We start from the raw sequence: 23,890 nt of genomic DNA, 5'->3' as shown, positions 1-23,890 counted from the left end.
GAAAATGCCTGTTGCCCTTTACATTGTGTGTAAATTTCATGATGAATGGACCAAAAGAAACAGCCCAAAATGACTTGGAAAAAAGTCTGGTTCCATTGACTTACATTAAAAGTAAAGTGTTTTTTTCCTCCTCCTGTACAGTTACCAATTTGGAGATACAAGGTTTTCTTCCGACAACAGCGATATACTGCAGTCAGAAATGGGTCTGCTGTGAGCTTAAACATGAAGGTAACAAAATACCAAGAATGGCTTGGGGTTGTACCTCCTTTGCTGCAATACTAGCTTTAAGTGTTTTGGAGTAAGTATGTACCAGCTTTGCGCACTGCTCTGAAGTGAGTTGGATTTTCACTCAGGTTTTTCAGGTTGGTTTGGTGATGCTTTTAGACTGCATTTTTTTTAATAGTGCCACAGATTCTGCATGGGATTGAGGTCAGGAGTTGACAGACCCACTGTAGGACTCTCAGTTTCTTATTTTTGAGGCAGCTTCTTTGGCCTTAGATAGCTTCAGTTTCTTGGCAGTCTAAAGCAGGCTCTCTTGCCTTATTTCTCCATATTTTCTTGCATTATTTCTCCAACCCAAATGCCTCGTCTTTGCTGATAAAAAGCATGCTCACAACATGATACTACCACCACCATACTTCATTGCAGGGATTCTTCTTCTTGGTTAAGAAGCATCCCTATAAGGTTCTATATGTGGTGCAAATCTACAACACGGACAGAGTTAGGTTTGCACCAAACTTAGAACCTTGAATTTATGCTGAAAAACTCTATCTCTGTCTCACCCGACCACAAACTATTTACCCACATCTTAGTTTGGTCACTCACACATGTTTATTGACTAATGCTTCTTTCTCACCATCTCCCTACACAGGACAGGTTGTGCAGAGTTCTTTCTATTGTGAAGCAGTGCACTTTTATTCCACTTTCAGTCTGAGTTCAGACCGCTGGTCTATCTGTGGCTTCCCTAACAGGTCTATCTAGTCTATCTAGTCCTGCTTGGATGCTGAGTTTTGAAGGGAGATCTTTTGTAGCATTTAGGTGTGATGTAACTTCCACTTTATTGGGCAGTTCTCAGCAGGGGACCCAAATGTTTATACTTTGTATGATTTGGCTAATTTATGCATTTTTTATTACCTTAAATTTTTCAGTCTTGATTCTTGCACCTTTACTTCAGTTCAGCCATACCAATTAAACAGAGTGTTTTTTTATATCTTGACAATGTGGCAGTTGCTTTAATGGTTCATAGTTATGAAGCAATTATGTCCAATTAAGAGGCAATTATGTCTTTCTTAAGGGTTTTGTTTTTCATGTGTGTAAGCTTAGAGCTTCTAGTTTTCAGCTTTCTTTGAAATAAAAAAATCACTTGAAAGATTTGCAGTTACATCATATAAAATAGTGCCTGGAAGAATATGTACACGCAGGCAATAATTTACAATCCAGAAATGTTAATAACTTTCAAGAGGGTGTTCATACGAGATGGTGTTTAAAGTAGGCACAAAATATGCTTTGTTCCGTAACACATTTAACAGAAAATGCGCTGTACAACGTCAGGTCTTGGCATTTTAAAGAGATGTCTTCACCACAAACTCTAAATTGGACAGATGCTGTTCAGTATAAGATCTAACACGCAGGAGTCAAATGGACTAAATTTATACCAGGTGGATGCTGCTGCTAGTTCAGAGTAGCGCATTCCTTTTTACCTTCCTTTGTGTCCTTGCCTTCCTCATCCTCTTTCTGGTCATCCTCCAGGCCTGCTTTGGGCTCTGTATTATCTTCATCCTCCTCTTCTTCTTCTGTGAGGACACAAAGAAAGGTCATGTTCACTGACATTGCCAAATCTGCACCTCCACACCCCCCAAAGTGACCCAGCCTAAGCTCCAGCCCTGCCTGCACTCATGCTAATGGCTTACAGATCAGCTGTGCCTGACCCACAGACAGGCCAGGCTCATCACTAATCTATCTGCATGAAGATCACGGACTTCCATTATAGTTGCAGGCTGGACTTGTTTTGAAAAAACATGGCTTCTTGTTTTCTCGCCAGGGTTGGACGAGGATTTGCACAGCTGCGTTTTCACAAGCGTGAGCCAAAGACAAACAACACAGTGCTTTAAAAATCTCCCAGGTTCTGACGAACATGTGTGCTCCACGTGTGTGCGTGCGCATGCTTGCATGCATGTACGTGAGTAAATCAAGATGTCCGCTGGGAGGAGAATACTACAGATACAGATACCCTACAGGAAGCGGGGCTGTTGAGTGGCATGCCTCTCTCTCTGCTCTCTCCTGACCCCCCCCTCAGCTGCGCCAGACCCCCAGGCCTTGAGGACTCACCCCTCAATTAACCCAATCACCCCAGTCAAAGAACTAGTCTGGTGCTCCTCTCCCACAGGCACCTGCCTCTGGCCTCCACGCTGGGCATGTGTTCCTAACCCGCCCCGCCTCCCCCCATGACCCGTGCCCACAGATGGCAAAGGGCCTCCGAGATGCTTAACACCCATCAGACACCTGCAGATGAGAACACACGAGCAGCCGCACGCTAACACACACACAGGGCTCTGTGGGATTGTTTTCTTGTTGACCTCAGCGTGCCAGAGGTTAACAGGCAGGGGTCAGGCTGACAGTGGCCGCCCAGTTCAGAGGAGGAAGTGATCCCATCGCACCAGACGCGCCGAAACTTACACACTCAACACCAGTGTGTTTGTGTTCACACCAGCTGAGAAGGAGCGCGGTGCCCCAGGGCTTGCTCAACAGTGATTTCAGCACTACAAGAATGTATCACCAGTTATTGTCCATTATTATAATAGATCTAGTGTATTTTGGGAATTTATGGCTTTATCTCATGTAATAATATTTTAATATGCACATCATTTTTTTACACATTTTTGCCTTGAAACTAAAATAATTACTAGGGGTGTAATGATACACTACACGCGCAGGATTCAGTTCAGTTCATGATACTGCATTCAAGATTCTGCATTCTTATGATATTTTGAGCAAAATTCGAATAAAAAATGTTTTCGACTATAATGTTGCACAACTTACTAATGACTCTAGAACTGGAGGCAGGAGGAGTGGTCGAGTGAGGCATTGATTGTTTGCAAATTTTGGTGTTCAAAGAATGCAGTTGCATTAGATGGCATAATTAAAATGTCCATTCTCCATGATGCACACACAGTTTTGCATTGCACCCCTAATAATCACTGCTTTCATCAACAGCTGAGAAATAAACAGCTTGTCTGAGTTTGAGGACACCTTTTCCTCTTTTAAAATGTGAAAGATTTTGACATTTGAACATCATTACTTAAAAAACAAGGCTTTGATTAGCAGCTCTTCCATAATACCTTGGGCATATTTGACAACACCCAGCTTCAAATACATAAAAGTCTCTTCATTGTTAGGAATGATTTTTTGTCCTATTTGTCTACCTTTCCAGCTATTGTTAAAACACACATGGATCAATTCACTTCAGATTTCCAGATTTTAGAACAAAGTTCTCAACAGCCCAGATTTCAGTTTTGCTACATACTTTCAGGAAATAATGACATCATGAGCAATAGACTTGGGCAAAATTTCACTTCTCATTAGTATGTTCATCAGTTTATCAGACACAGAGATGTAGAGACTTTAGGTTCTGGGATTATTCTTTGGTTTTGTGTTTCCCAAAGAAAACATACAAACATATATGTTTTTTTTTTATTTTATGGTTTGCTGAAACTCTAGATTTATTCGTTCATTTGTTTGTTTGTTTGTGGTGCACTGTGGCAAACATTGCCTGACATATCTCCACACTGAAGCACATCAGAGATTTTAAACTTTGATATATATATATATATATATATATATATATATATTACTCATATTACACCAAATTTAAAAACTAGAGCATATGGTAAAACAGGTTGCTGATGTAGGAGCCATTACAAACAATATCACATTACATCTACATTTCAAATACACATTGCTCACATCAGACCTGGGCTGCCACAAAATAATTTACAGTACCTAAATGAGCACATTTTATTCAGCAGATGCTAATATACTAAATATAAAGATGATATGTTGACATGGAATAAAATACAGACACACTACATATCACAAAACTGTATTAGATGACTAATACATGTTTATACATATACATGCAGTTTATACTGCTCACCAATATGCATTTAAAAAGCATGTAGAACTGTTCATTTTTAACAGCTTGTAAATCAGAAACTTTTATTACTTGAAGACTTATACCTGTTGACAAAGACGTACTGTGATATGAGTGTTAAATACAAAAGTTCAAAAGATCTGAAGTGCCCCAGGATGGAGATAATGAAGGCTAAAAAAATAAAATAAATAATAAAAATAAAAAATAACAAAGGATCTGGAGTCACAGCAAGCTGTAAAATGGCAAACATGCATCTCTGTGTCTTTTGTTTTATTAACACCTAAAGGTTGAGGTGCTAACGAGTGCAGTCAAAAACAAGGAAACAAATTACAAATCACATGGTGTATGCCGTCCTTCCCATGATAATCACAAATATTGTCCCAGATATTTTTTTACATTATATTATTTTCCTCAAAATATACCGGGTTAGTCTTTAATATATTAAGTTATCTGAAACCACAGAGAAATATTTGAAAAGCTAGATGTCTCCAAAGCTACAACTCCATTGGGCTTAGTTTAAGTCTTGACTGTGGGGTTTAAATGCCAGTATCAGTGCTAAGGCTTCTTCTCAAGAGGCTGCGGGTGAATGTGGATCAGTGACGTGAGCGAGGTCCGGGCCAGAACGAGTGCGGTTTAGCTGCTGAATGTGACTGTGCCTGTAAGCCAGAGACCAGCGGGGAACCAAGGAGTTCTCAGGCCCAGACAGGCAGCCAGCCAGCCAGCCCAGACCACACCACACCATACCGCCACCCCACCACTCTCTCTCACTCTGTCTCTGTCTCTCTCTCTCCTTCTCCATCTGTTTTTCTCCTGTACTCTGCTGGGCTCTGAGGTGATGCTCTTCGCATAAGCACCGCGACTCACTCTCTCCATTCTGGGTCTGTGTGGCTGTCGCTCCAGGGCCTGACAGAAATAACCCAGAAATTACAAAAGGCAGGGTACGGGGCATCTCTGAGGGGCAGAGAGTTGCATTCTGCAGGGCTGGTGTCAACGGTGGAAGACAGAAGTCTGGAGTCTGGAGCCAGCACTGAGAAAAGTACATTGAATTTACTTGATTCAAATGTCTACATCATTTCCATATGAACAAAAGATATAACCTCAACACTTACTTTTTGCAATAATTGTGTTGAGGTAATACATTACACTCATGGAAGTGATATACACATTTGAATCAAGTAAATTCAACACATCACTTTTTTTCAGCGAGGCGGGACTTGACCTGATTTGACCAGGTTTGGGAAAGGATGATGTGCTCCAGGAGGGACGAGGGAAAGCCGAGAGGCTGCACAGCGTGAGGTGGTCAGCCTGACCACAGAGACTGGGACAAAGCGAGACAGCCTTGATTCACGATCGTGGTTGAGAGACCATAGGCTAGCAAACAAGGCGAGAGAAGCATGTCAAGAGCCTGCGGGTCCCTGCGGCTTCCTGTCCAACCTTACAGCCACGCATATTTTCATGAACCCAAATCAGCCTCTGCAAAACATCAACACTGTATGTTTGCTTGACATTCACAGGGGTCAACCGCACACGCTCCATTCGACGGGAAATATCTGAGACGAGCTGTAAATTAAATAAAATCGTAATACCATAAGAGTTCGATTTAAAAGGAGTTGATCTCTCTGTGCTATTTAAGATGATGTTGAACTAGCGACCCAATAGGGTGTCTGGGTATTAGCGAGAGCCCTAGGAGATGGAAAAGGGGGGGAGAAATGAGAAGGGGCAGCTTTAACGCAGTCCCTGTACTCTATCCAGTGGCCATTTAATCCCAGTCACGAGATACTTTCCCTTCCACCTGCCGCGTAATACCAGCCAGCTCTGTGGGGCAGCGTATTAAGCTCTATCCTCCCTGCCTGCCAGTTTGATGAAACTCTGGGCCTACAAGGCACTGTAATGACATCTTCTGCTTCTCGCAGCCATTCAATCTTCCCTCAGCTTCCTCACGCTGCTCCAGTCAATTCGAATCCTCCCCGCGTCACGCTGCTCGACACGGCATCTACACTCGCCCCTTTGCCGGATGGAGATCTAAAGCGCTGTAGCTAAGCTCGCAGCATACGTTTCATGCGTCCAGACAAGACAGTAAGACTCCTGACATATAAGAATTAAGTCAAGAGCCCAGACCTCAACATCACTGAATGTGCTTGGAATGACTTGGATTGCAGGAAGCATAGAACATAACCAACTTTTTGAAGATATTGAAATTTATCCCTGCAGATTTTTTACTTAATGGCTGTTTAGCTGGAAATTAAATTAAAATGGTCTAAATTAAAGTGGTCTCTGACCTTTGCACAGTATGAGTCACTACCACACAGACTCTATATATGGAGTAATTAAACAAGACAGTACAGTATAATACACTGAATTACAATACAAAATAAAAACACAAATAGGCTCAAAGCCTAGTAATAAATACAATACAATAAATACACAGGCCAGTATGAGTTTTTTATTATTTAGGTATTGATCTTAAAGCTTATTATTGAGTAACTCCCCTGAATTACTAGGAGGAAATCCTTAGCATTTAATGGATTAACTGCACATATCATATATATGCTGTGGCAGCAGCATAGCCTGGTGCAAGTTGTTCTAGATAAGTAACAAGACAGATATCAGTGTGTAAGCGTGTGTTGTTTTCACTGTCGGTGATCACTTACTTTGCCTATGCATCACCAACTGAGGTACAAATGCACTGTTTCATTATAGAAGATGAGGAAATAATCACCACAGGAGTGGATCATATCACGGATCTCAAAGATTACACTGCATGTCTCCCTGTACAGTAGCTATGCATGTGGAGCCGGTTAATCTAAACATGCATCTGCCACGGTGCTGAGGGACAGACGGCTGCAGCGCACAGAGCTCCTTCGTTCCGTCAAACTAGCACTTTCACTGAATGCCTCACCAATGACGTGAAAGAATTTTTTAACTGGTAGCCAGAGATCAAAGATTTTGCCCTTCAAATTTCCCGTTAAAGCAGAGGTGGAACGGGAGCGTGCGCCACAGTGGAAATATTAAACTTGAGGTTTGTCTGTGTGAGTTGGAGGGCGTCCAGCAGCAGGGCCAGTGCCTGTGCCAGCGCCTGTCCTCTCGCTGATAGATGTTGACACAGAGCGTTTTTAGAAAAGGCAAAAGGTACAGTGCGAAGCGGCATGGATAGACATGCACAGAACGAGCTCCCATCCATTAGACGGCAGGAGGATGCGACCTGGTCTTTCATCCAGACGTTTATTGGGCCAAGCTGTGCAGCTCCAGGCCTCCTATTTGGGATATGGAGCTCATTACACAATCAAAAAATTCCCTGTCATCTGACAAGTGGGGAGTTTTCCCTCTAATGTGTAGGGTGAAGAGGAGGGGGGTGCTGGTGTTCCTCACCAGGCCCCGTCAATACAAATAAAAATGGGGCCGAGGGGTATTTCCGTGTGGGGGCGTGAGAGATGGCAAAAGAGAGCAGAGACCCCGGCTATCCACCATATGAATGCACATGCACACATACTGTATGCCTCTGTTTTGTGAGGCAACACAGACATGCACACACAATTCGCGCCTCAGAAGTTGGGTGTCGAGCAGCCTGCAGACCACAACAGAGGCTGAGAGCAGAGGAGGAGGCAGCAGAGATGCGGACATGAAAGAGGTCTCTAATGTGGCGCTGGCACGCCACCCCATGCTTGACACAAACATTGTCGAGCCCTTTACAGCCCATCAAGCCAGTCAGTTTGAGTTTCCAAACTGATACAGGACCTCATCAACACCTGAGCTGCATCTAAATAGGCTAAATGCTTTAAAGCGACAGTTCATTTCCCTCTTATACCATATCTTGTCGATCAGCCAAGACATGTGTGTGTTGCTGCTTTTTAGCACTGGAGCTATGAGGCTCATGTAGCTAACAAGTTATGGATGTTCGTGTTATACCTAATTTGCAGCGAGTGAACTAAATGCCTAAATTATTACACTTGCATTAAACTGCATGGAGTCAAAATGTCAAATCGACTTGGGGTTTCTGGTTCCGTAAGACATACTGCTGTCTATAAAAATGAACAAAAGTACATCATATAGCCAGTAGTGAAGTATGATTATTAGAGCCAGGCCTTCAGTTCAGACCATAAATGCCAAAATGTCTAAATACCCATATGATAATGCTAATTTCTCCTAGCCCTCCTAAGGGATTTCTCATAATATGTTAGCACTAAGCTTAATGCTGCTGTATATGAAAATGTTTTGGTCATTTTAAGCTTTTAAGCAAGGCCATTTAAAGCTTGTTAAAGATATTCCACTGTAGCTTTGAAGCTTGTAACAGACATATATTTTACCTAATCTCCTTCATTAAAGAGCCCTGGCATAAAGCTGCTGCTGGCATGTGGTTTTGTACACAGCGTTCCAGAAGGCCTATAGTGATGTTTTTCTCACAAAACCGGTCCCACCCACTGTAAATCAAAATGTGACTGGTTGACTCCACTGTCATACCTTATTAATGTTGCTAGTTAATCTAATGCTTAAGGTCTTCTGTCCAGCTCCTGAAGGCCTAACCAATGGGAGAGCTCATTTAACTGTACCTAGATACTACGGAGAAAAATCAAACTGGACAACTTTATATTGGGTCTTTGAAAATTTTAACACCTTTGTTTTCAAACAAAACTAGCACTGCAACACTTGCAGAGATACAATGAGCATTACTATTTTATTAAATAAAAATTACATACATATTTTTAGTTGCCAGAAATCTTTAAGCCTGCATATAGCTAAAAAAAGTAGTAGCATCCATACTGAAGCCTAAGCCTAAGTTTTTGTACTTTTCTCCATTTTTATAGATCACAGTATGTCATGCAGTATCAGGAAACACACAGGCAACTCTACTACTACTTGATGTAGTTTGATGCCTTTGGGGTAAAGGACACTAGCTCACTCTGTGGACACAGCATGTTTAAAACAGCACATGAACAGAACGCTGTCATAGAGTCTGTGCGATCTTTCGCCAGGGCTTACAAACGATAACCATAGACTCAAATGACATTATTAAAGAATCCATAGTTTATCCATTCATACAAGCACTGCTCTTCCTGCTAGGCAGGCTGATGACTGGGCTGCAGTCCGTGTGCCGTGACTCATTCAGTTCTAGACAACAAAAGCTCTCTCACTCATTCTATGTTGCAGTGTTAGACTTTCTTCTAAAATCAAATGAAGACAAGCTGTGGGGGGAGAATATGCTTCCTCTCTGGGGTCTGTGCTCATCAAACGCATACAGCAGAGCAGAGAGAGCGAGAGGAGTCAGGACTCAGAGCCAGGAGGAGGCCAGCCTTTAATTGACTCTCAGCCACTCTTCCCCTCAGGCCTCCTGCAGCTGTGTGGCAGTCCCGGGCTAAGAGCACTGTGAGCCCCCTCTCATGTCCACCAGCCACCGTCCACTCTGACTGCAAACAAGTGTCAGATTAGGCACGCAATTTCTACCACCCACTAACAACATCGAAACGTTATTATTCAGTTACTACTATCAAATATTTTGTAACTATTAAGGGTGGGCGAGATAACACCTCAGTATTTGAAGATATTTTCACAATAGACAGCCATTACTGCCCTATAATCTACTCTTCACTGTTAATATCTCAGTCCTGTCACTGTTTATTTGATATGCACATAACATGATCTAACAAAGGCAAAAACTCATAGTTCTATTTTCACAAGCTACCTTTTTGATCACGTTCATAGGAATATACTTCACACTGCTGTCCACTGGTTAAACCAATCAATAATAAGTTCTTGCTCTGTATGGGTGCACATCACAGTGTATCCAGCAATAAAGGCAGCATGATGCCTCTTTTATACATTGATAGAAAACACTGTAGCACACATAGTAATATTTTGTACAATGCCCAACATGGACAAGCACATGACCCAACTAATCTGGGGTGAGATTTAAAAAAGGGTTAAAAAGGACAATGCTAAAGACCCTAATGTTTCACTGGTGAAATATTAGTTTTGGAAAAAAGGCTATGAAAAACTATGAGTATACTGTTTTTTTTTACACAACAGAACTATTTAAGAACGGGGAGGAAAATCATACAAATCATATCAAACAAATCAAACAAATACATACAGGCTGCCATCTAATCAGCTACTTAATACAATGTAGTTTGTGCAGTTACTACACACTGGTTTTTGCTGTTGTTTACAGGTGGTCTATAATTGATCTAAATCTTTTTTGCAGTTCTGTGACATAATTTATGACATTAAGCCTAGAGATGGCACAATATCACTTTCCAATACCGATACCGATACTGAAACCTTATCAGCCGATGCACAGTCAGGAATGGCCAAGATCAGAATCAGCAGATTTTTGCTCAAACCACGAAATTGCCAAACAGCCAATTTATTGTTTTGATCTTGGCAGGTCTGTGTTGCAATTTTATGACTGAAATAATGAGGCAGTTGTTTATATTGCAAATTTGGCAAATAAAAAGTACTTTAAGTAAGTGGATCACATTGGCCCTCAGATTTAAAAAAAAAGCTAATAAAATCAGCCAATCTGGCTGTAAAGAAATCAGAATCTCTCATAAAAATCATGAACAGTTTACACCTAGCTGATACTGATACACATGAAATATTTTTTTCTTTAAAAACTTCTATTTTTATTGAAGCATTTCACATAAGCTGAACGTAAGCTGTCATGCTCAAACAACTCAAACACTACTAACACAGAAGCAAATTCATAGCTAACATCACATCACATCACACAGTGTAAATGTATCGTACTTCAGGATAGATTTGGTAAAGGACTGGATCAGATTTATTCCTTTTTTCCCTCCGATATCCAATGCAATATTTTCTGTTGATGTTGGCACAATACCGACATATGGTATCAGATCAGTACTGTCCACCCTACTAAGTAATGGAAATAAAAAGTGAGTTATATAGTAAGAGAGTGAGGAAATAATGAGTGTAAAGATTTATAAAATATTAAATGAATGCTAAAATTATTCCATAAACACTCATTTAGTGATAACAGTAATCTGTCTCAGATACAGTAGTAAACAAAATCCTGTTGTCCTATCTTATATTTTCCAAATAAGCTCAATAAACCCATAACAATTGCTTACAGAACAGAAAGAAAATATGAATGAATCACAGACGAACAGTGAATTTGTGACTCTACTAAAAAACAAATGAATATCCCATCAAACCACACATATAAATCACTACACTCCTTATCTCTCTGCCCCACTTTTTGGAAGCCAATCTGAGGCTCTTTAGAAGTTTGGCATGGTGGAACACAAAGCTTTGACTATTTACTGGAAGGGATGGATCAGCTTTGGGCTCGGCCTCCCAGTTCCCTTCTGCCTCCTCATCCTCATTTGTCATCATTATGACGAGCTGCTCAGATCGATCCTGCTGTGTCTTTTATAGGAGCGCTATCAAACCTTTATCTGCTGGCTGAAGGCCACACAGTACGGAGCGGCCTCTCCCTCAGAGACACAGGCAGCTTTTCTGGGGTCTGGAAATATTCAGAGCGGCAGAGATAAACAAGCGGGCCGCTTTGAACACAGATAACTGCTCAGAACCTCCGCTAACCCTTGCAGGAAATGCTCCAGATTGAGGGACTTAAGGCCTTGTCAGATTTAGACGGAATATTTCAGGCAACACGTAAGACAGGAAAAAACATAACATGAACAGTCAAAGCTTGGCATTAAACGGCATTATTTCAATACATGAGTCTTGTTATTTCGATCTATGTGGACAATTCACGCACACGTGAAAAAAATAATCTTATGGTTTTGGGGATTTTTAGTTTTATATAAACATACTTGTATGATATCTTTGTATGATTCCATTAAATAAACCTTATTTTGTACAAGAAAACTTAAAGTAATGAACTGTCCCAGTATTGAATGATATATATATGTGTGCAGGTACTAAGTGTTATAGTAACTCAAATGTGACTTCAGCTCATTTTGCTAATAATGCAATACAGTGACTTTTGTGCTTAACTCATGCAACAGCACTGCAATTTGGACCTGCACCGCTATAACAATGAACTTCACTGTCGCTCTAAAGCAAATACAATAGCATTGTGGATGATGAATGTCCTCAGGCTAAGAGTATTTTTCAGTATTTTACATTTTCTCAGTCATTTCTCTTTATCTTCACTGGTAGTGGTTTAAGAACCATCACAATGTATTTTTATTAATTTAGGGTTTTATTTCCTGTCTATTTCACTATCTCCATTTTTTCTTTCTAAAAAACCTAACCTAATCTTCAATTTCATCTATAAGGCCTCTTTTTTCTTCTTAGCTGTGATTAATCAAGTCAAGGTAACTGAACACCTCAGCGCAATCACTCTTCTGATACCAAAATCCAACCATTGAACAGTTACAGAAACTGTTTGAAAAAACACTGAATACATCACCTTGACAGTAAATACAAACTCAGATTAAAACAATTAGCTCTGCAGAGTTTCTACTATTGCACAGCCTTCTACTCTGACCTACCGAGGCTCCGAGCTGGTAATGAACCTACATTATGCAATGGGTCTGTGGCCCGCAACCGTGGTGCCAGTGAAGCTGGCGTGCTCCCAGAACCACATCTTTAAGAGAGCCATCATGCCACGCCATGCACAGGCCGGCCGCAGAGCATGATTAAACCTCATGACTTCAAACTTTCCAAACACTAGCCTGTCAAAATGAGCCACTGAAGCAGGGCAATGAGCTAAACTCACTTTTCACCAAGTCTCAAAAGAAAGGACACTCTCCCTTAAGTGTTCTACTTTTAAGAGTTTTCGTAAACGTACAAAGCGGTGATATCTCAAACAGAACAGCGTAAGAAATTTGTCTGGTGGAAGCTATGTTTTGATTAGGGCTTTAAAATGAAAGAGAAATTCATCAGGTCTACATGACAGGTCCACAGTGAAAATAAACATTTTCATTCGTCAATTTAAAACAAGTTTTCTTGCAGTTCACACAAGTCTGACATACAGTACTGTGCAAAAGGCAGAGACCACCCTTCATTTATTTAATTTCCAGGCAAAACGGCCAGTCAATGAACAGCAACTTCATTTGTCAGTGTCGCAAAAAATGTAGAGGACATATTTAACAGAAAATTATAAAGAAAACTCAACAACTACATATAATATCAAAGTTTCAGTATTTAGTGTGTTGCCTTACTTACAGCTTCCATTCTTTTTTGGGAGAGTTTTTGGGGGAAATGTTTTTCCACATCTCCAAAGTTCAGTCTTAGAAGTTGGTTGCATTTTCTGCTTCTCATGATCCAAATAATCCCAAACACATTCAGTGATAGTGAGGTCTGGACTCTTTTGGGCTTTTTTTGGATTTTTTCATTTTTTTTTCTTTTTCCTTTTTTCAGTAAGGGCTTCTTGATAGCAACACATCCTTTTAGACTCATAGCATTAAGTTGTTTTGTCATAGTGGAAGGATGGACAGAATCACAGAAGCTTCAAGTACTGTTTATCCAATGGGGACAGTTTTGGTGGTCTATCAGGTATTTTTTGTTGGCACAGTTGTTAAGGGTGTTCCATTTTGTCTTTATCTTTCAAAAAAAATTTGAACTCCAGTTCTGAAAACTTTGAAAAAATATTCACATCCCCCTTCCTTATGTATGTGGACTTACATCTAATCTCCCCTGAAATACGTACTAAAAATGAACAACAAGCACATCATGGCCGTTTAGTCTGGAAACTGAATAATGGTCTCTGTTTTTTGCACAGTACTGTATTTTGCAGTTTTGCATTTCAAATGTACGAATAAATTGAAACAAAGAAATCTCTTAAATACACCACTGACATCTTGTAACACCAGCTTAGAGACTAGGAGAGAATGCAAAATCTGTCATGTGCTAAGAGTGCTCCCTGATGGTCGTGCATGGTACTGTATAGAAACAGCATGGAGATATGTGTATTCCATTCAGCTAGCAACATGTGTTACTGGTGGTAGGGTCAAAACAATCTGTTTCTGTGTTACAGTATCCAGTGCAATTTTGCAATTTTCCTTCCGTCCAAGGACATAAGCGCGATATTAGGAATTTCTGAGGAATCTGAAACTGAAACACTTCTGGGAATATACTGTCTTATTTTTGCTCGCAGATCTAACTGAACGAAAATCCACTACAGACGTGCAGGCCCACAGGGTCAAGGCTAAAAGCAGAGAAAAAGGAGTAAAAAAAAGCAGTGGCCATCAGGGGCCGAAAGCTCAGACCACCCAGGCCTCAACTCGGCATCAAACCAAGGGGTTGGGAGGAACATGGGAACAAAAAAGTTCAACGCAGCACACGTAAGAAGAGTAACTATACGCAGGAACGTAAATGTATTCCATTTGATTTTCAACTCACATCAGATGGCAAATATTATTACAGTGGCTCCATGGACAGCAGCCACTTTCTGGCAGAAAACAGTTTCATGTATCTTATTATGTGGTGGTATGAGAGGGAAAATTGCAATCATCTGGGTCCCAATTGGCATGCTCCACCTACTGCGAAACACATCATTTCGTCTGATATCAGATTTTTTTTTCCTCCTGGGTTTGACTGGCATCCTGCTTGGATCCGAACTATTTGGGGCCGGGGCCTCTTTCAGCATGAAACTGGAGCAGGATGATGGCGATGAAATTCACACTCTAACAGTTTACAGTAAAGAGCACAGGGGTAAAAGGAGGATCCAATGTGACCAATTAATTCCGACAACGTGGATCAAAAAGAATAAATGTAACAGTATCTAAATCCAAAACGACTCTTCCTCCAGCCTCAGACAGGGGAAAGGAACAGGCTCCATGGTGCGAGCGTGAGCAGGGAAATTTTGGCGCTAACCTTTAGCTTTGTGAACGCTGACACCCACGGCTTTTCTTTCGCATGAGAGAGCTGAAACAACACGGCAGCACCAAGCGCTTCCATATGTGACCTGAGCGCACAGCTCAGCTGCACTCCCAAACTAAGAGCCAGAGCCAGCGCACTGCTGCTGCTTCTGCTGCCTATGGGGCATACAGGCAACATACATGACAGCCATATGGGGTCCTTTAGGGCCCTCAGATACCTGTCAGTCTTACCAGGTCCATCCTGCAACACCTGGCTCTGAGCTGCCAGCCTAACAGAAATGTGTAGATGTTTGTTTGTTTGTTTGTTTGTTTTGTCAATGGTACAGACAAACAGTGGTCACTGTACTTGAATTTTAGCTAGGCGTGGGCAATATTGCAAAGAATGTAAAACTGTGAAATTTCAACATCTCACAACATTTTATTTTCGTGAGGTTTGATAAGTTACATTCAAAATGCACCAGCAAAACAGTAAAAACAAACAAAACAAAAACAAACTAAAAACCATACTATAAATACACTATAACTACAACTAGAGCTGGGAAATATGGCAAAAATGTAACATCACAATACTTCACGAAGTTTTCACAATACATGATATGACATGATATTTATTTCTTCTGATAAGTTGGAGCAGACAAAGTAGAGCCACATTTAAAAAATACTAGCAAAATTAAGAATCCAATGATTTGTATTCAACATTACTTTGCAGCACTAAATCCAATTAAATTAAATAATTATGCCCTATTAGTAATTAAACATGCAGTTGGGAAGTGTTTTTGAAGTATTTTGAAGCAATTTATCATGATAATGATAAATACTGACACACTGCCCAACTATAACTATACTATAACTACAAGAAATGTATTACATAATGGCATAATAAGCTAGCATTTCTAAACTCTTATGAAGCATGCAATTGGTCAGCGTTCTACAAATACGGATGATACTAAGGCAGGTTTAGAATAGCTTATCATGTTGTAATTTATCACTTTAATGACAAAACATCGTCATATCGCCCACTCTTAATGCTAGCGCTCTTTAAAGAAAAATCCATATCTCTGAAACAGTGAATTTATAGGAGAAGGAAAAGATGACTTTGACCTAGCTTTATCTGTTATTATAACAGATAAAATAATAATAACAATAAATAAAAACCTGAAAGATCTGCTTTTCAAAATTTCTATTGGGCTATTTGTGATAAATGTTCACCCAAGGTAACGGACAGCGAAAATAAATATTAAAAAAAGAGGAATTACATGGTTTTCTGACAATGACGCTTTGCTGGTACATTTTCAAGTGCTAGTGTGTGGGAGGTCATACATTTTGCATTTCATGCAATGTTCGTACCATTTAAAATAAGAATTATCAGAAAAATCTGTAATGATTTAATGATGTTGGTCATTCTTCTGAAAGCAATTAAAGTTATTCATGTCACTGTACATTATCATTAAACGTTCTAAATAATTTGTGGTCACACACAGACCAAAAACTCAATTTATTAATTGAATCAACGTGTTGGGAGTTGCCATTTTCGTAGTTTACTATTTTGTTTCTTAACTGCTTTATTATGAGCCATGAAGCGCTTTCGGTCAATGTCCAGTAATGCCTTACAGATTAGCTGTTACTTACAACTCAGCTTTCTGGTAATTACAAAACATTTAAGGTCCACCACAAGTTTAAAACAGAAGAACATTTAAAAAAAAAATGTCAGTGAATCACCACCCGCTCTCAGTGGAGACCTCGTAGCTAATGGTCCAGAAATATGCCAGAGAGAAGCCACACACACTCAGCCACACATGCACACACATACACACATACACACATACACACATACACACACACACATACAGAAAGAAACAAAGAAAGAAACAGCTTCCTTGACCGCGTGAACCTCTAACCTTATTTGTGGCGGATTCCAGGGCGGGTAAGTCTAAGTGCAAAACTGTATGACTGAGAGCCATTTGCGGTTCACTAACAGTAATTACCGCTACAATATCACGTCGGCCCCTCAGCATCCCCCTGCACTAAGAACAGCAGCTCCTCGGCCATGTTTCCACTGCGGCCCATTAAGGGGTTCGCAAAGCTCGGCTGAGCGAGACCGATTTCTGCATCCTGGACCCAGCCAGCGGGCCGCACTGCTCTGACCCAATGCCAGCCTTCCTGAGGCCCGACCCATCTGGGCACACAGGACCCTCACTCACCTGAAACAGCTCTTTTTTTTTAATTTTTTTTATTTTTACAACTGTAACTGATACTTGTCTCCTGATGAAAATCAGAGGGAGAGGCTGCTAACGCCATGTCAGCGTTCTGCTCTACCCACAACTCCAAGCTCCACTGGCTTTGGCCACACACTGTCTATAGTGAGACTTAATGTCAAGAAACACGGCTGCACAAAAGCTATGTGGAGATTTAGCCTCTTAAACCTAGGGGCCTTAACTATAAAGGTGCCAAAAAGGTCCTTCAACCATTTGGACCACTAGCGGTTCCCTGTGAACCTCTTGATAAATGGTTCCTTTAAGAGACATTTTTGTAAATAAGATGTGAGTATGAAGAACTATTTAATTTCCGGTCAAAACGACCATTCAGTAGAAGTTATTCATTTTTCAGCTTCAAGAGAAAAGAAGAAAACATATTTAACAGAAAATTACACAAAAGCCTGAACAACTAAATATCAATTTTTTTCAGTATTTAGTGTGTCCACTCTTTTACTACAGCTTCCATTCCTTCAAGAGACTTGCTATCATTTGTTTCAAAGATATCTGCAGGAATATTTCTCACACCTCCAAAGTTCAGTCTTAGAAGTTGGTCGCATGTTCTGTTCCCCATGAACTAATCCCACTTACAAATTACACTCCTCAAACCAGAAGACTTTACTCCACATCTCAGATGTCCAGTTTCTGTGTTCTAAAAATGCTCTTTTTCCTTTCACTTATTGTTCTTTGTCTTTCCTTTTTTTGCAAGTAGATTATCTTATATCTAATCTCCTCAGAAATATGTCCTGAAAAATTAGTGACTTGTACTTAAAGGGCATTTTTGGCTGGAGACTAGGTAAATGAATGTTATTCTCTGACTTTTGTACAGTACTGTACATACAGTAAAAATAACATATCTGTGCCGGCTCACAACTGACATATTGGTGCATCCCTACCAAGAATGACTTAGTAGTCTTTAATTTTATGTGCATGTAGCACTTCAGTTCTTCACTCTCAAATCTACATAATTTACATATTAATTTCACAGTAGTTTTCACGTACTATATAGCAATTACTGAATAATAAGTCTTAAGATTAAAAACTTCCCCTTCTTCTAGAACAGGAGTGTCAAACTCAACCACTAAAGGGACCATATTAAAAAATCCAACAAATCTGTTGAGATTATATAGAAATATAGGCACTTGTAGTAGACCTTTGAAATATTACATGAGTACTTGAAATATTAAAAATTGAAATGTCCCCAGTGGCTCAGTCTTTTAAACCTACCTATTTGCTTGAACTAGACAACTGGAATCCGTTCTTTGCTGCAAGTTCATTAATGCTTGGGATCAGTTTCTGAGCTGCTGAGCTGACATTAGATGTTTATACTAGTTGAGCTGCAGCTGAAATGCAGCAAGTGTTTAGTGATGCAACTGGTGTGGACTTGTGTAGAATTGTGTAGAACTGAGGTGTAACCGCTGTACCATAGATTGTTGTTGGGGTAGGAAAGTCAGAGTGCACATTATGTTGCAGTGCATGCTGGGGGCTGTAGTGCAGCGCATTGTGAAACGGGTTAATATCAAGAGAAAATTAAAATACTGTTGTGGGCCGGATAAGATTGCGTCTCGGGTCTGATGTCACCTGCCGGCCTTGTTTTTGACATATTGGTTCTAGAAGTGTACATGCTGGCCGTTACAGTTCTTTCCTCACAATGCAATGGACGTTAAATAGATCGGATGTCCTCACTCCAGCCTGTGCTCTGATGACACACGTCATATTGAATGTTACATCTTAATTCTCTCTCCTTTGAAAGATGCCAAATTTAGCTGGGCTATTTCCTCAAATCTGAGACAGTCTGAAATGTTACACCGATGATCTCCGATGTTTTAGTGGAAAAATATGTGGACGTCTGGGAAGCTGACTCTGCCAGGACCTCCTGATGCACTGTCCACTGGATTAGCAATGTCTCTCTCTTCAATGTCACCCACTCCCAGCAGCTCTCAGGAACGACAAGCCTGCTCTTTCATACTAATTATATTGCCCAGTAAGCACTGGAGCCATGTTTATGTCGGCCAGTGACTGGTGGCTAATCTCATTGAGAGTGGACAATGCACACTAAGGAGAGAGTGATCTCTGACCAACCATCGGACATGAACCTAGACACAAACTCACACTACTCATATTCATTACAGCAAAGATGGAGCGGAAATGAAAAGATCATTGCATTAAATCTGCTAAACGGAGTCACACAGAGTGATGTAAGACAACACCCATAGCTTAAGAGAATGGGCTTTCTCAAGGAGTCAAAAGTTCAGATGGGTCATAACCCCGAGACCACAGACTCATAGCGACAGTGGTCGCACTCCATGCTTGTTAAACAACAGTCTTGATTATGCTTGTCTGCAATGCATGAAATTAAGTTTTAAACCATAAATGAGCCACTTTCAGGATTCCTTTTGTCGTTATGCAGAAGCTGGGCCTTCACAACTAAACCCGATTAATCATACGATCTATTATTAGTAAAAATCTACACTCTTCATAGACTGCCAATGACCCAGCGCAAACTTCCACATGAATTCTGCTGAACTGAGAGTTTAGTGAGGGTTAACTAAACAGTCCCGAGAGCATATAAAACCTGCTCTTGTTAGATCCTTGCAGCTGAGCACAGTGAACATAAAGGATCACACATAGGTCATGAACACAGGCTAGTATGGCAGCTGCCAATAAGACATAAGCAAAATTAAAGCTGCGTTTAGTCCTCTGCTCCAATCAAACCCACAGCTGGGTTATGTTCCTTCAGACTAGAAATCTCCATTAGAACATAAAACAGAGAGGACACAGTACGGAAATGCAGCCATGCTCTTGAACCCGGTCAGTCTGAACTCTAAAGGCAAGCATGCGACCCTGAGGGCACAGGAAGGCCAATGGGTGATGCTCTGATTCCGCATTTTCCCAGCAGGCCTGATGAAATAATGAGATAAAAATACAGTAAACTCTAACAAAAACAGGGGTACACAGAGAATTTATGCTAATTCACTGCATGATGAAGCATATTATTGAAAATCCACAGTATTACATCTCAGTACACTAGCACTACTGTTAGTGTTACTGTGAATAATCACACTAAATATGCCGTTAACAACAACACTACACATGTAGCTAATTACAGCACCTCTTAGCCTTCAGCAGAGCTACCATAATGCTAAAGCTAATCAGCCACAATTACCCTTTAAGAAAGAACTCTTTAAGAGTAGTGCTTTAAAGTTATGAGAAGCAGCTGGAGATCTGAATGTAAGAGTACAGTTGTATGTAAAAGTTTAGGCGCCCCTGGTCAAGTAACATGTTCTCTTGATTTTCTAAGTGAAAATAAGTTACCACATCCTCTACAGGGAGCAAATGTCTGCACATTTTAGTGTACAATTGCTGTTTATTTGCTGAACTGAACATTAGGGAAAAAGAAAATGGTCTGTGCAAAAGTTATGGTACACTTTATATTTTATGTTGTATTTTTTCCATTATGTTAAACTCTACGCTAAAATGTGCAAAATTTGTGTTAACTTATTTTCATGTGTAACATACTTCACAACATAACTCACTGTGCTAAACAGCCAGTTGCCTTGTACTTTAGATGCAGCATTTTATTTGATTGATTTGAAAAATTTTCATTTAAAATGTATTTTCAATTTTTATTTTAATATTCACAAATTTAAAATGCCACTTTAGCCCACAAAAGAGCTATAATAAATAATAATGTTATTTATACTGCAGCATTTGCTACTAACAAAGTACCAGAAATGTGCGTTTCATATGTTCATTTGACCCACACAGTGTGAGCTTCAGGCAAATTACAAATGTAAAAAAAATAATAAAATAAAAAATGTCCAAAAAATTGGCACATTTGGCTCTAAAAAAATAGGAATCATCCATAAAAATTCCTGATCGGTGCATCCCTGGAAACTACTATGGAAGGCTGGATGACAGGATGGGAGATACTTTGATTCCACATTTGCCCAAAAGGACTGATGGAATAATGATATTTGCTAAAATAAGACAGTGATAAGCCCACAAAAACAAGGATGCACAGACAAATAAAGCTAATGTTTCTGAGAGTGAGGAACTGCATGTGAACCCACAAATTTGCCCTCTGCAGTTTGAGGGGTGAAATAACAGAAATAGCAATCAAACTGCAACGAAGGAGGATTTATATACAATATTATATTGAGACCACTGTCAGCATACATACATATCAATAAAACAGATAAATGAGAAACATCCTGAACACAATTTGGCCTCTCCTCAACAGAATCCATTCTCAAAATATGTTGTGTTTAAACTAGGCAGACTGGAACAAGCTTCAAACTATGTATGTCCATATTTGGAAATAAATAAATAAATAAATAAAAAACCTTAAAAGTGAAAGGCTGCTGAGAAAAAGATCCCAACAGCCTGCAACTTGGCTAATCTCCAACACTGCCCTGGGGAAATGTTCAAACATGTACAAATGAGCGCGGCAAGTAAAGGCATAACTGGCGGAAGGTGACCACTGTTTAGCACGAGAGTCACTTTAGATATTACTGCACTTAATGAGCGTGAGAGCCTTCAATGTCTCAGAGCACGCTAGCACCTGGCTCTCCCTGGAATGAGCCCAGAGAGAGAGAGAGAGAGAGAGAGAGAGAGAGAGAGAGAGAGAGAGAGAGAGAAGGAAGAATTGTAGGCCAAAACATACAGCTCTGTTTGGGTTCACCAATCAGAGAAGGGGACTTCTGGAACAGACTGAACAAACACAGTGCTGAATGTAGCAGGTGGAGAAGTGATACATTCAATTATCCCTCTCTCTCTTTCTCTCTCTCTCTTTCTCTCTCTCTCTCGTCCCTCTCTCTCTCTCTCTCTCTCTCTCTCTCTCTCTCTCCCACACATACATACATTTTGTCTGTATCTCCTGCTCCCTGTCTCTGTCTTTCACATTTTCTTTTTTCACTTTCTCTCTATCTCTCACTTTCTTTTTCTCTTTCACGCTTCCTTTCCTTCCCTCTTCCTTTCTCTCCCTCTATCTCTCACTTCTTCTCTCTTCCTCTCTTCTCCTGAACTCTCCTCTTTTCTCACTCTCTCTCTCTCATTCTCTCTCTCTCTCTCTCTCTCTCTCTCTCTCTCTCTTTTCTGGACGTGTCTGTGGGGCAGGGTCAGACAGACAGTGCTGTCGCTCTAGCCAGCTGTGATACTTAGCTCTAGCATCTGGACCAAAGCAGATAGGAGGAAAAAACAAACAAACTGCAGTGATCGCGAGTATCGCTAAGGGCAACGGCCAATCAAAGGCTTGTCAGCGGTTGCACTTGCTGAATAAATGACCCGCCTTGACAGGAAATTCCGCCAGCAATTTTAATTCTGATCAGGCTTCAAGGAAGTGGGAAGAATAAAAACACATCAATTATAATGACAGGAAGTCTCCAATCACATGGCAAGCAGCTGTTGCCAACGCAGGGATCAAGGAGCCATGAGAAGATGGCGGGGCTTCTGGTGCAAAAGGCAGGATGGAAAAAAAGAAGAGACGAGTCAGAGGGGAGAGAGAGAAAAGGGGGAATCAGGTCTACTGCAGGAGGATGCATTTCATAAAACTCCCACTCGCAGTGCATTGCTTACAGATTAAACCTTTACAGAAGGAAACCTTGCTTTGCATTATGTCTCCTGACAATGTTATGCAAAACACTCCAACACTCTAGTGCCAACAAGCCAGTGCTTGTTAAGGGGTACCACCCATATGGAGATGTTTAGGGCACTTTTTTCAAACCATCTGTGTTTTATACCAGGCCTGGCTCCCGAGCCTGGAGGATGCAATCAAATTAGCTGAGCGCTGTGTGTGCTTCATTTTAACAAGGTCATAAATTTGAACATGTAATTGAAATATGATGCTTTAAATATGATTGGCTTCAGACGCATAAATCGAGCAAACGTTTAACCAGCAGAAGAGCAGATTAGAGCAGACTTGTGGAAATTGATATCTAAATGCTAACTGCTATATTGTGATGGACAATGAAGATATCAGGCCTGGGTTTCTGCAGTGCAAACCACACCTACACTAATAAGGCTGAATAATCCTCCATTATACTTTACCTACAGGCCAAAGTGGTTTTGACTAGGCAATTTTACATTTCATAAATCAGTCAAGCTTTATGAACACAAGTGGTCCTCTTTTATAGAGCGCTTGACACTATTTTAGCGCTTACTATTCGGATCACATCATACTAGCATATCATACCAGCAGTACTGAGTGTGTCACGATTTAAATAATGAGATCTGCTAAAAATACAGTAAAGTCTACTTTAAACAGGGGTACACATAGAATTTGTGCTAATTCACTGCATGACGAAGCATATTACTGAAAATCCACAGTATTACCTCTCAGTACACTGTGACAACTAGCACTACTGTTGGTGTTACTGTGCCCTATCAGTGAATAATCACACTAAATATGCAGTTCATAACAACACTACACACTAATTACAGCACCTCTTAGCCTTCAGCAGAGCAACCATAATGCTAATCAGCCACAATTACTCTTAAAGAAAGAACTCTTTAAGAGTAGTGCTTTAAAGTTATGAAAAGCAGCTGGAGATCTCAATGTAAGTGTACAGTTTTATGCAGAGGTCTGGGCACCCCTGGTCAAATGACATGTTTTGTTGAGTTTCTAAGTGAGAATAAGTTACCACATCCTCTACAGGGAGCACATGTCTGCACATTTTAGTGAA

The 23,890-nt window shown here is 40.4% G+C and overlaps 1 protein-coding gene across 3 annotated transcripts in view; it reads right to left on the bottom strand.

Moving 5' to 3' along the window:
• The window catches only part of LOC118805574 (cytoplasmic dynein 1 intermediate chain 1), an 81,832-nt gene that overhangs the window by 44,220 nt on the left and 13,722 nt on the right, over positions 1-23,890 (bottom strand). For all 3 annotated transcript variants that reach the window (XM_036566460.1, XM_036566462.1, XM_036566461.1), the window contains one exon: positions 1,701-1,793. In XM_036566460.1, the coding sequence (XP_036422353.1) occupies positions 1,701-1,793 (93 nt within the window). The remainder of the gene's footprint in view (positions 1-1,700; positions 1,794-23,890) is intronic.

The sequence above is a fragment of the Colossoma macropomum genome, unplaced genomic scaffold (genome assembly GCF_904425465.1).
Source record: "Colossoma macropomum unplaced genomic scaffold, Colossoma_macropomum, whole genome shotgun sequence".
Lineage (NCBI taxonomy): Eukaryota > Metazoa > Chordata > Actinopteri > Characiformes > Serrasalmidae > Colossoma > Colossoma macropomum.
Note: the sequence above shows the minus strand (reverse complement) of the source record. Positions and strands in the feature narration are given on the sequence as shown.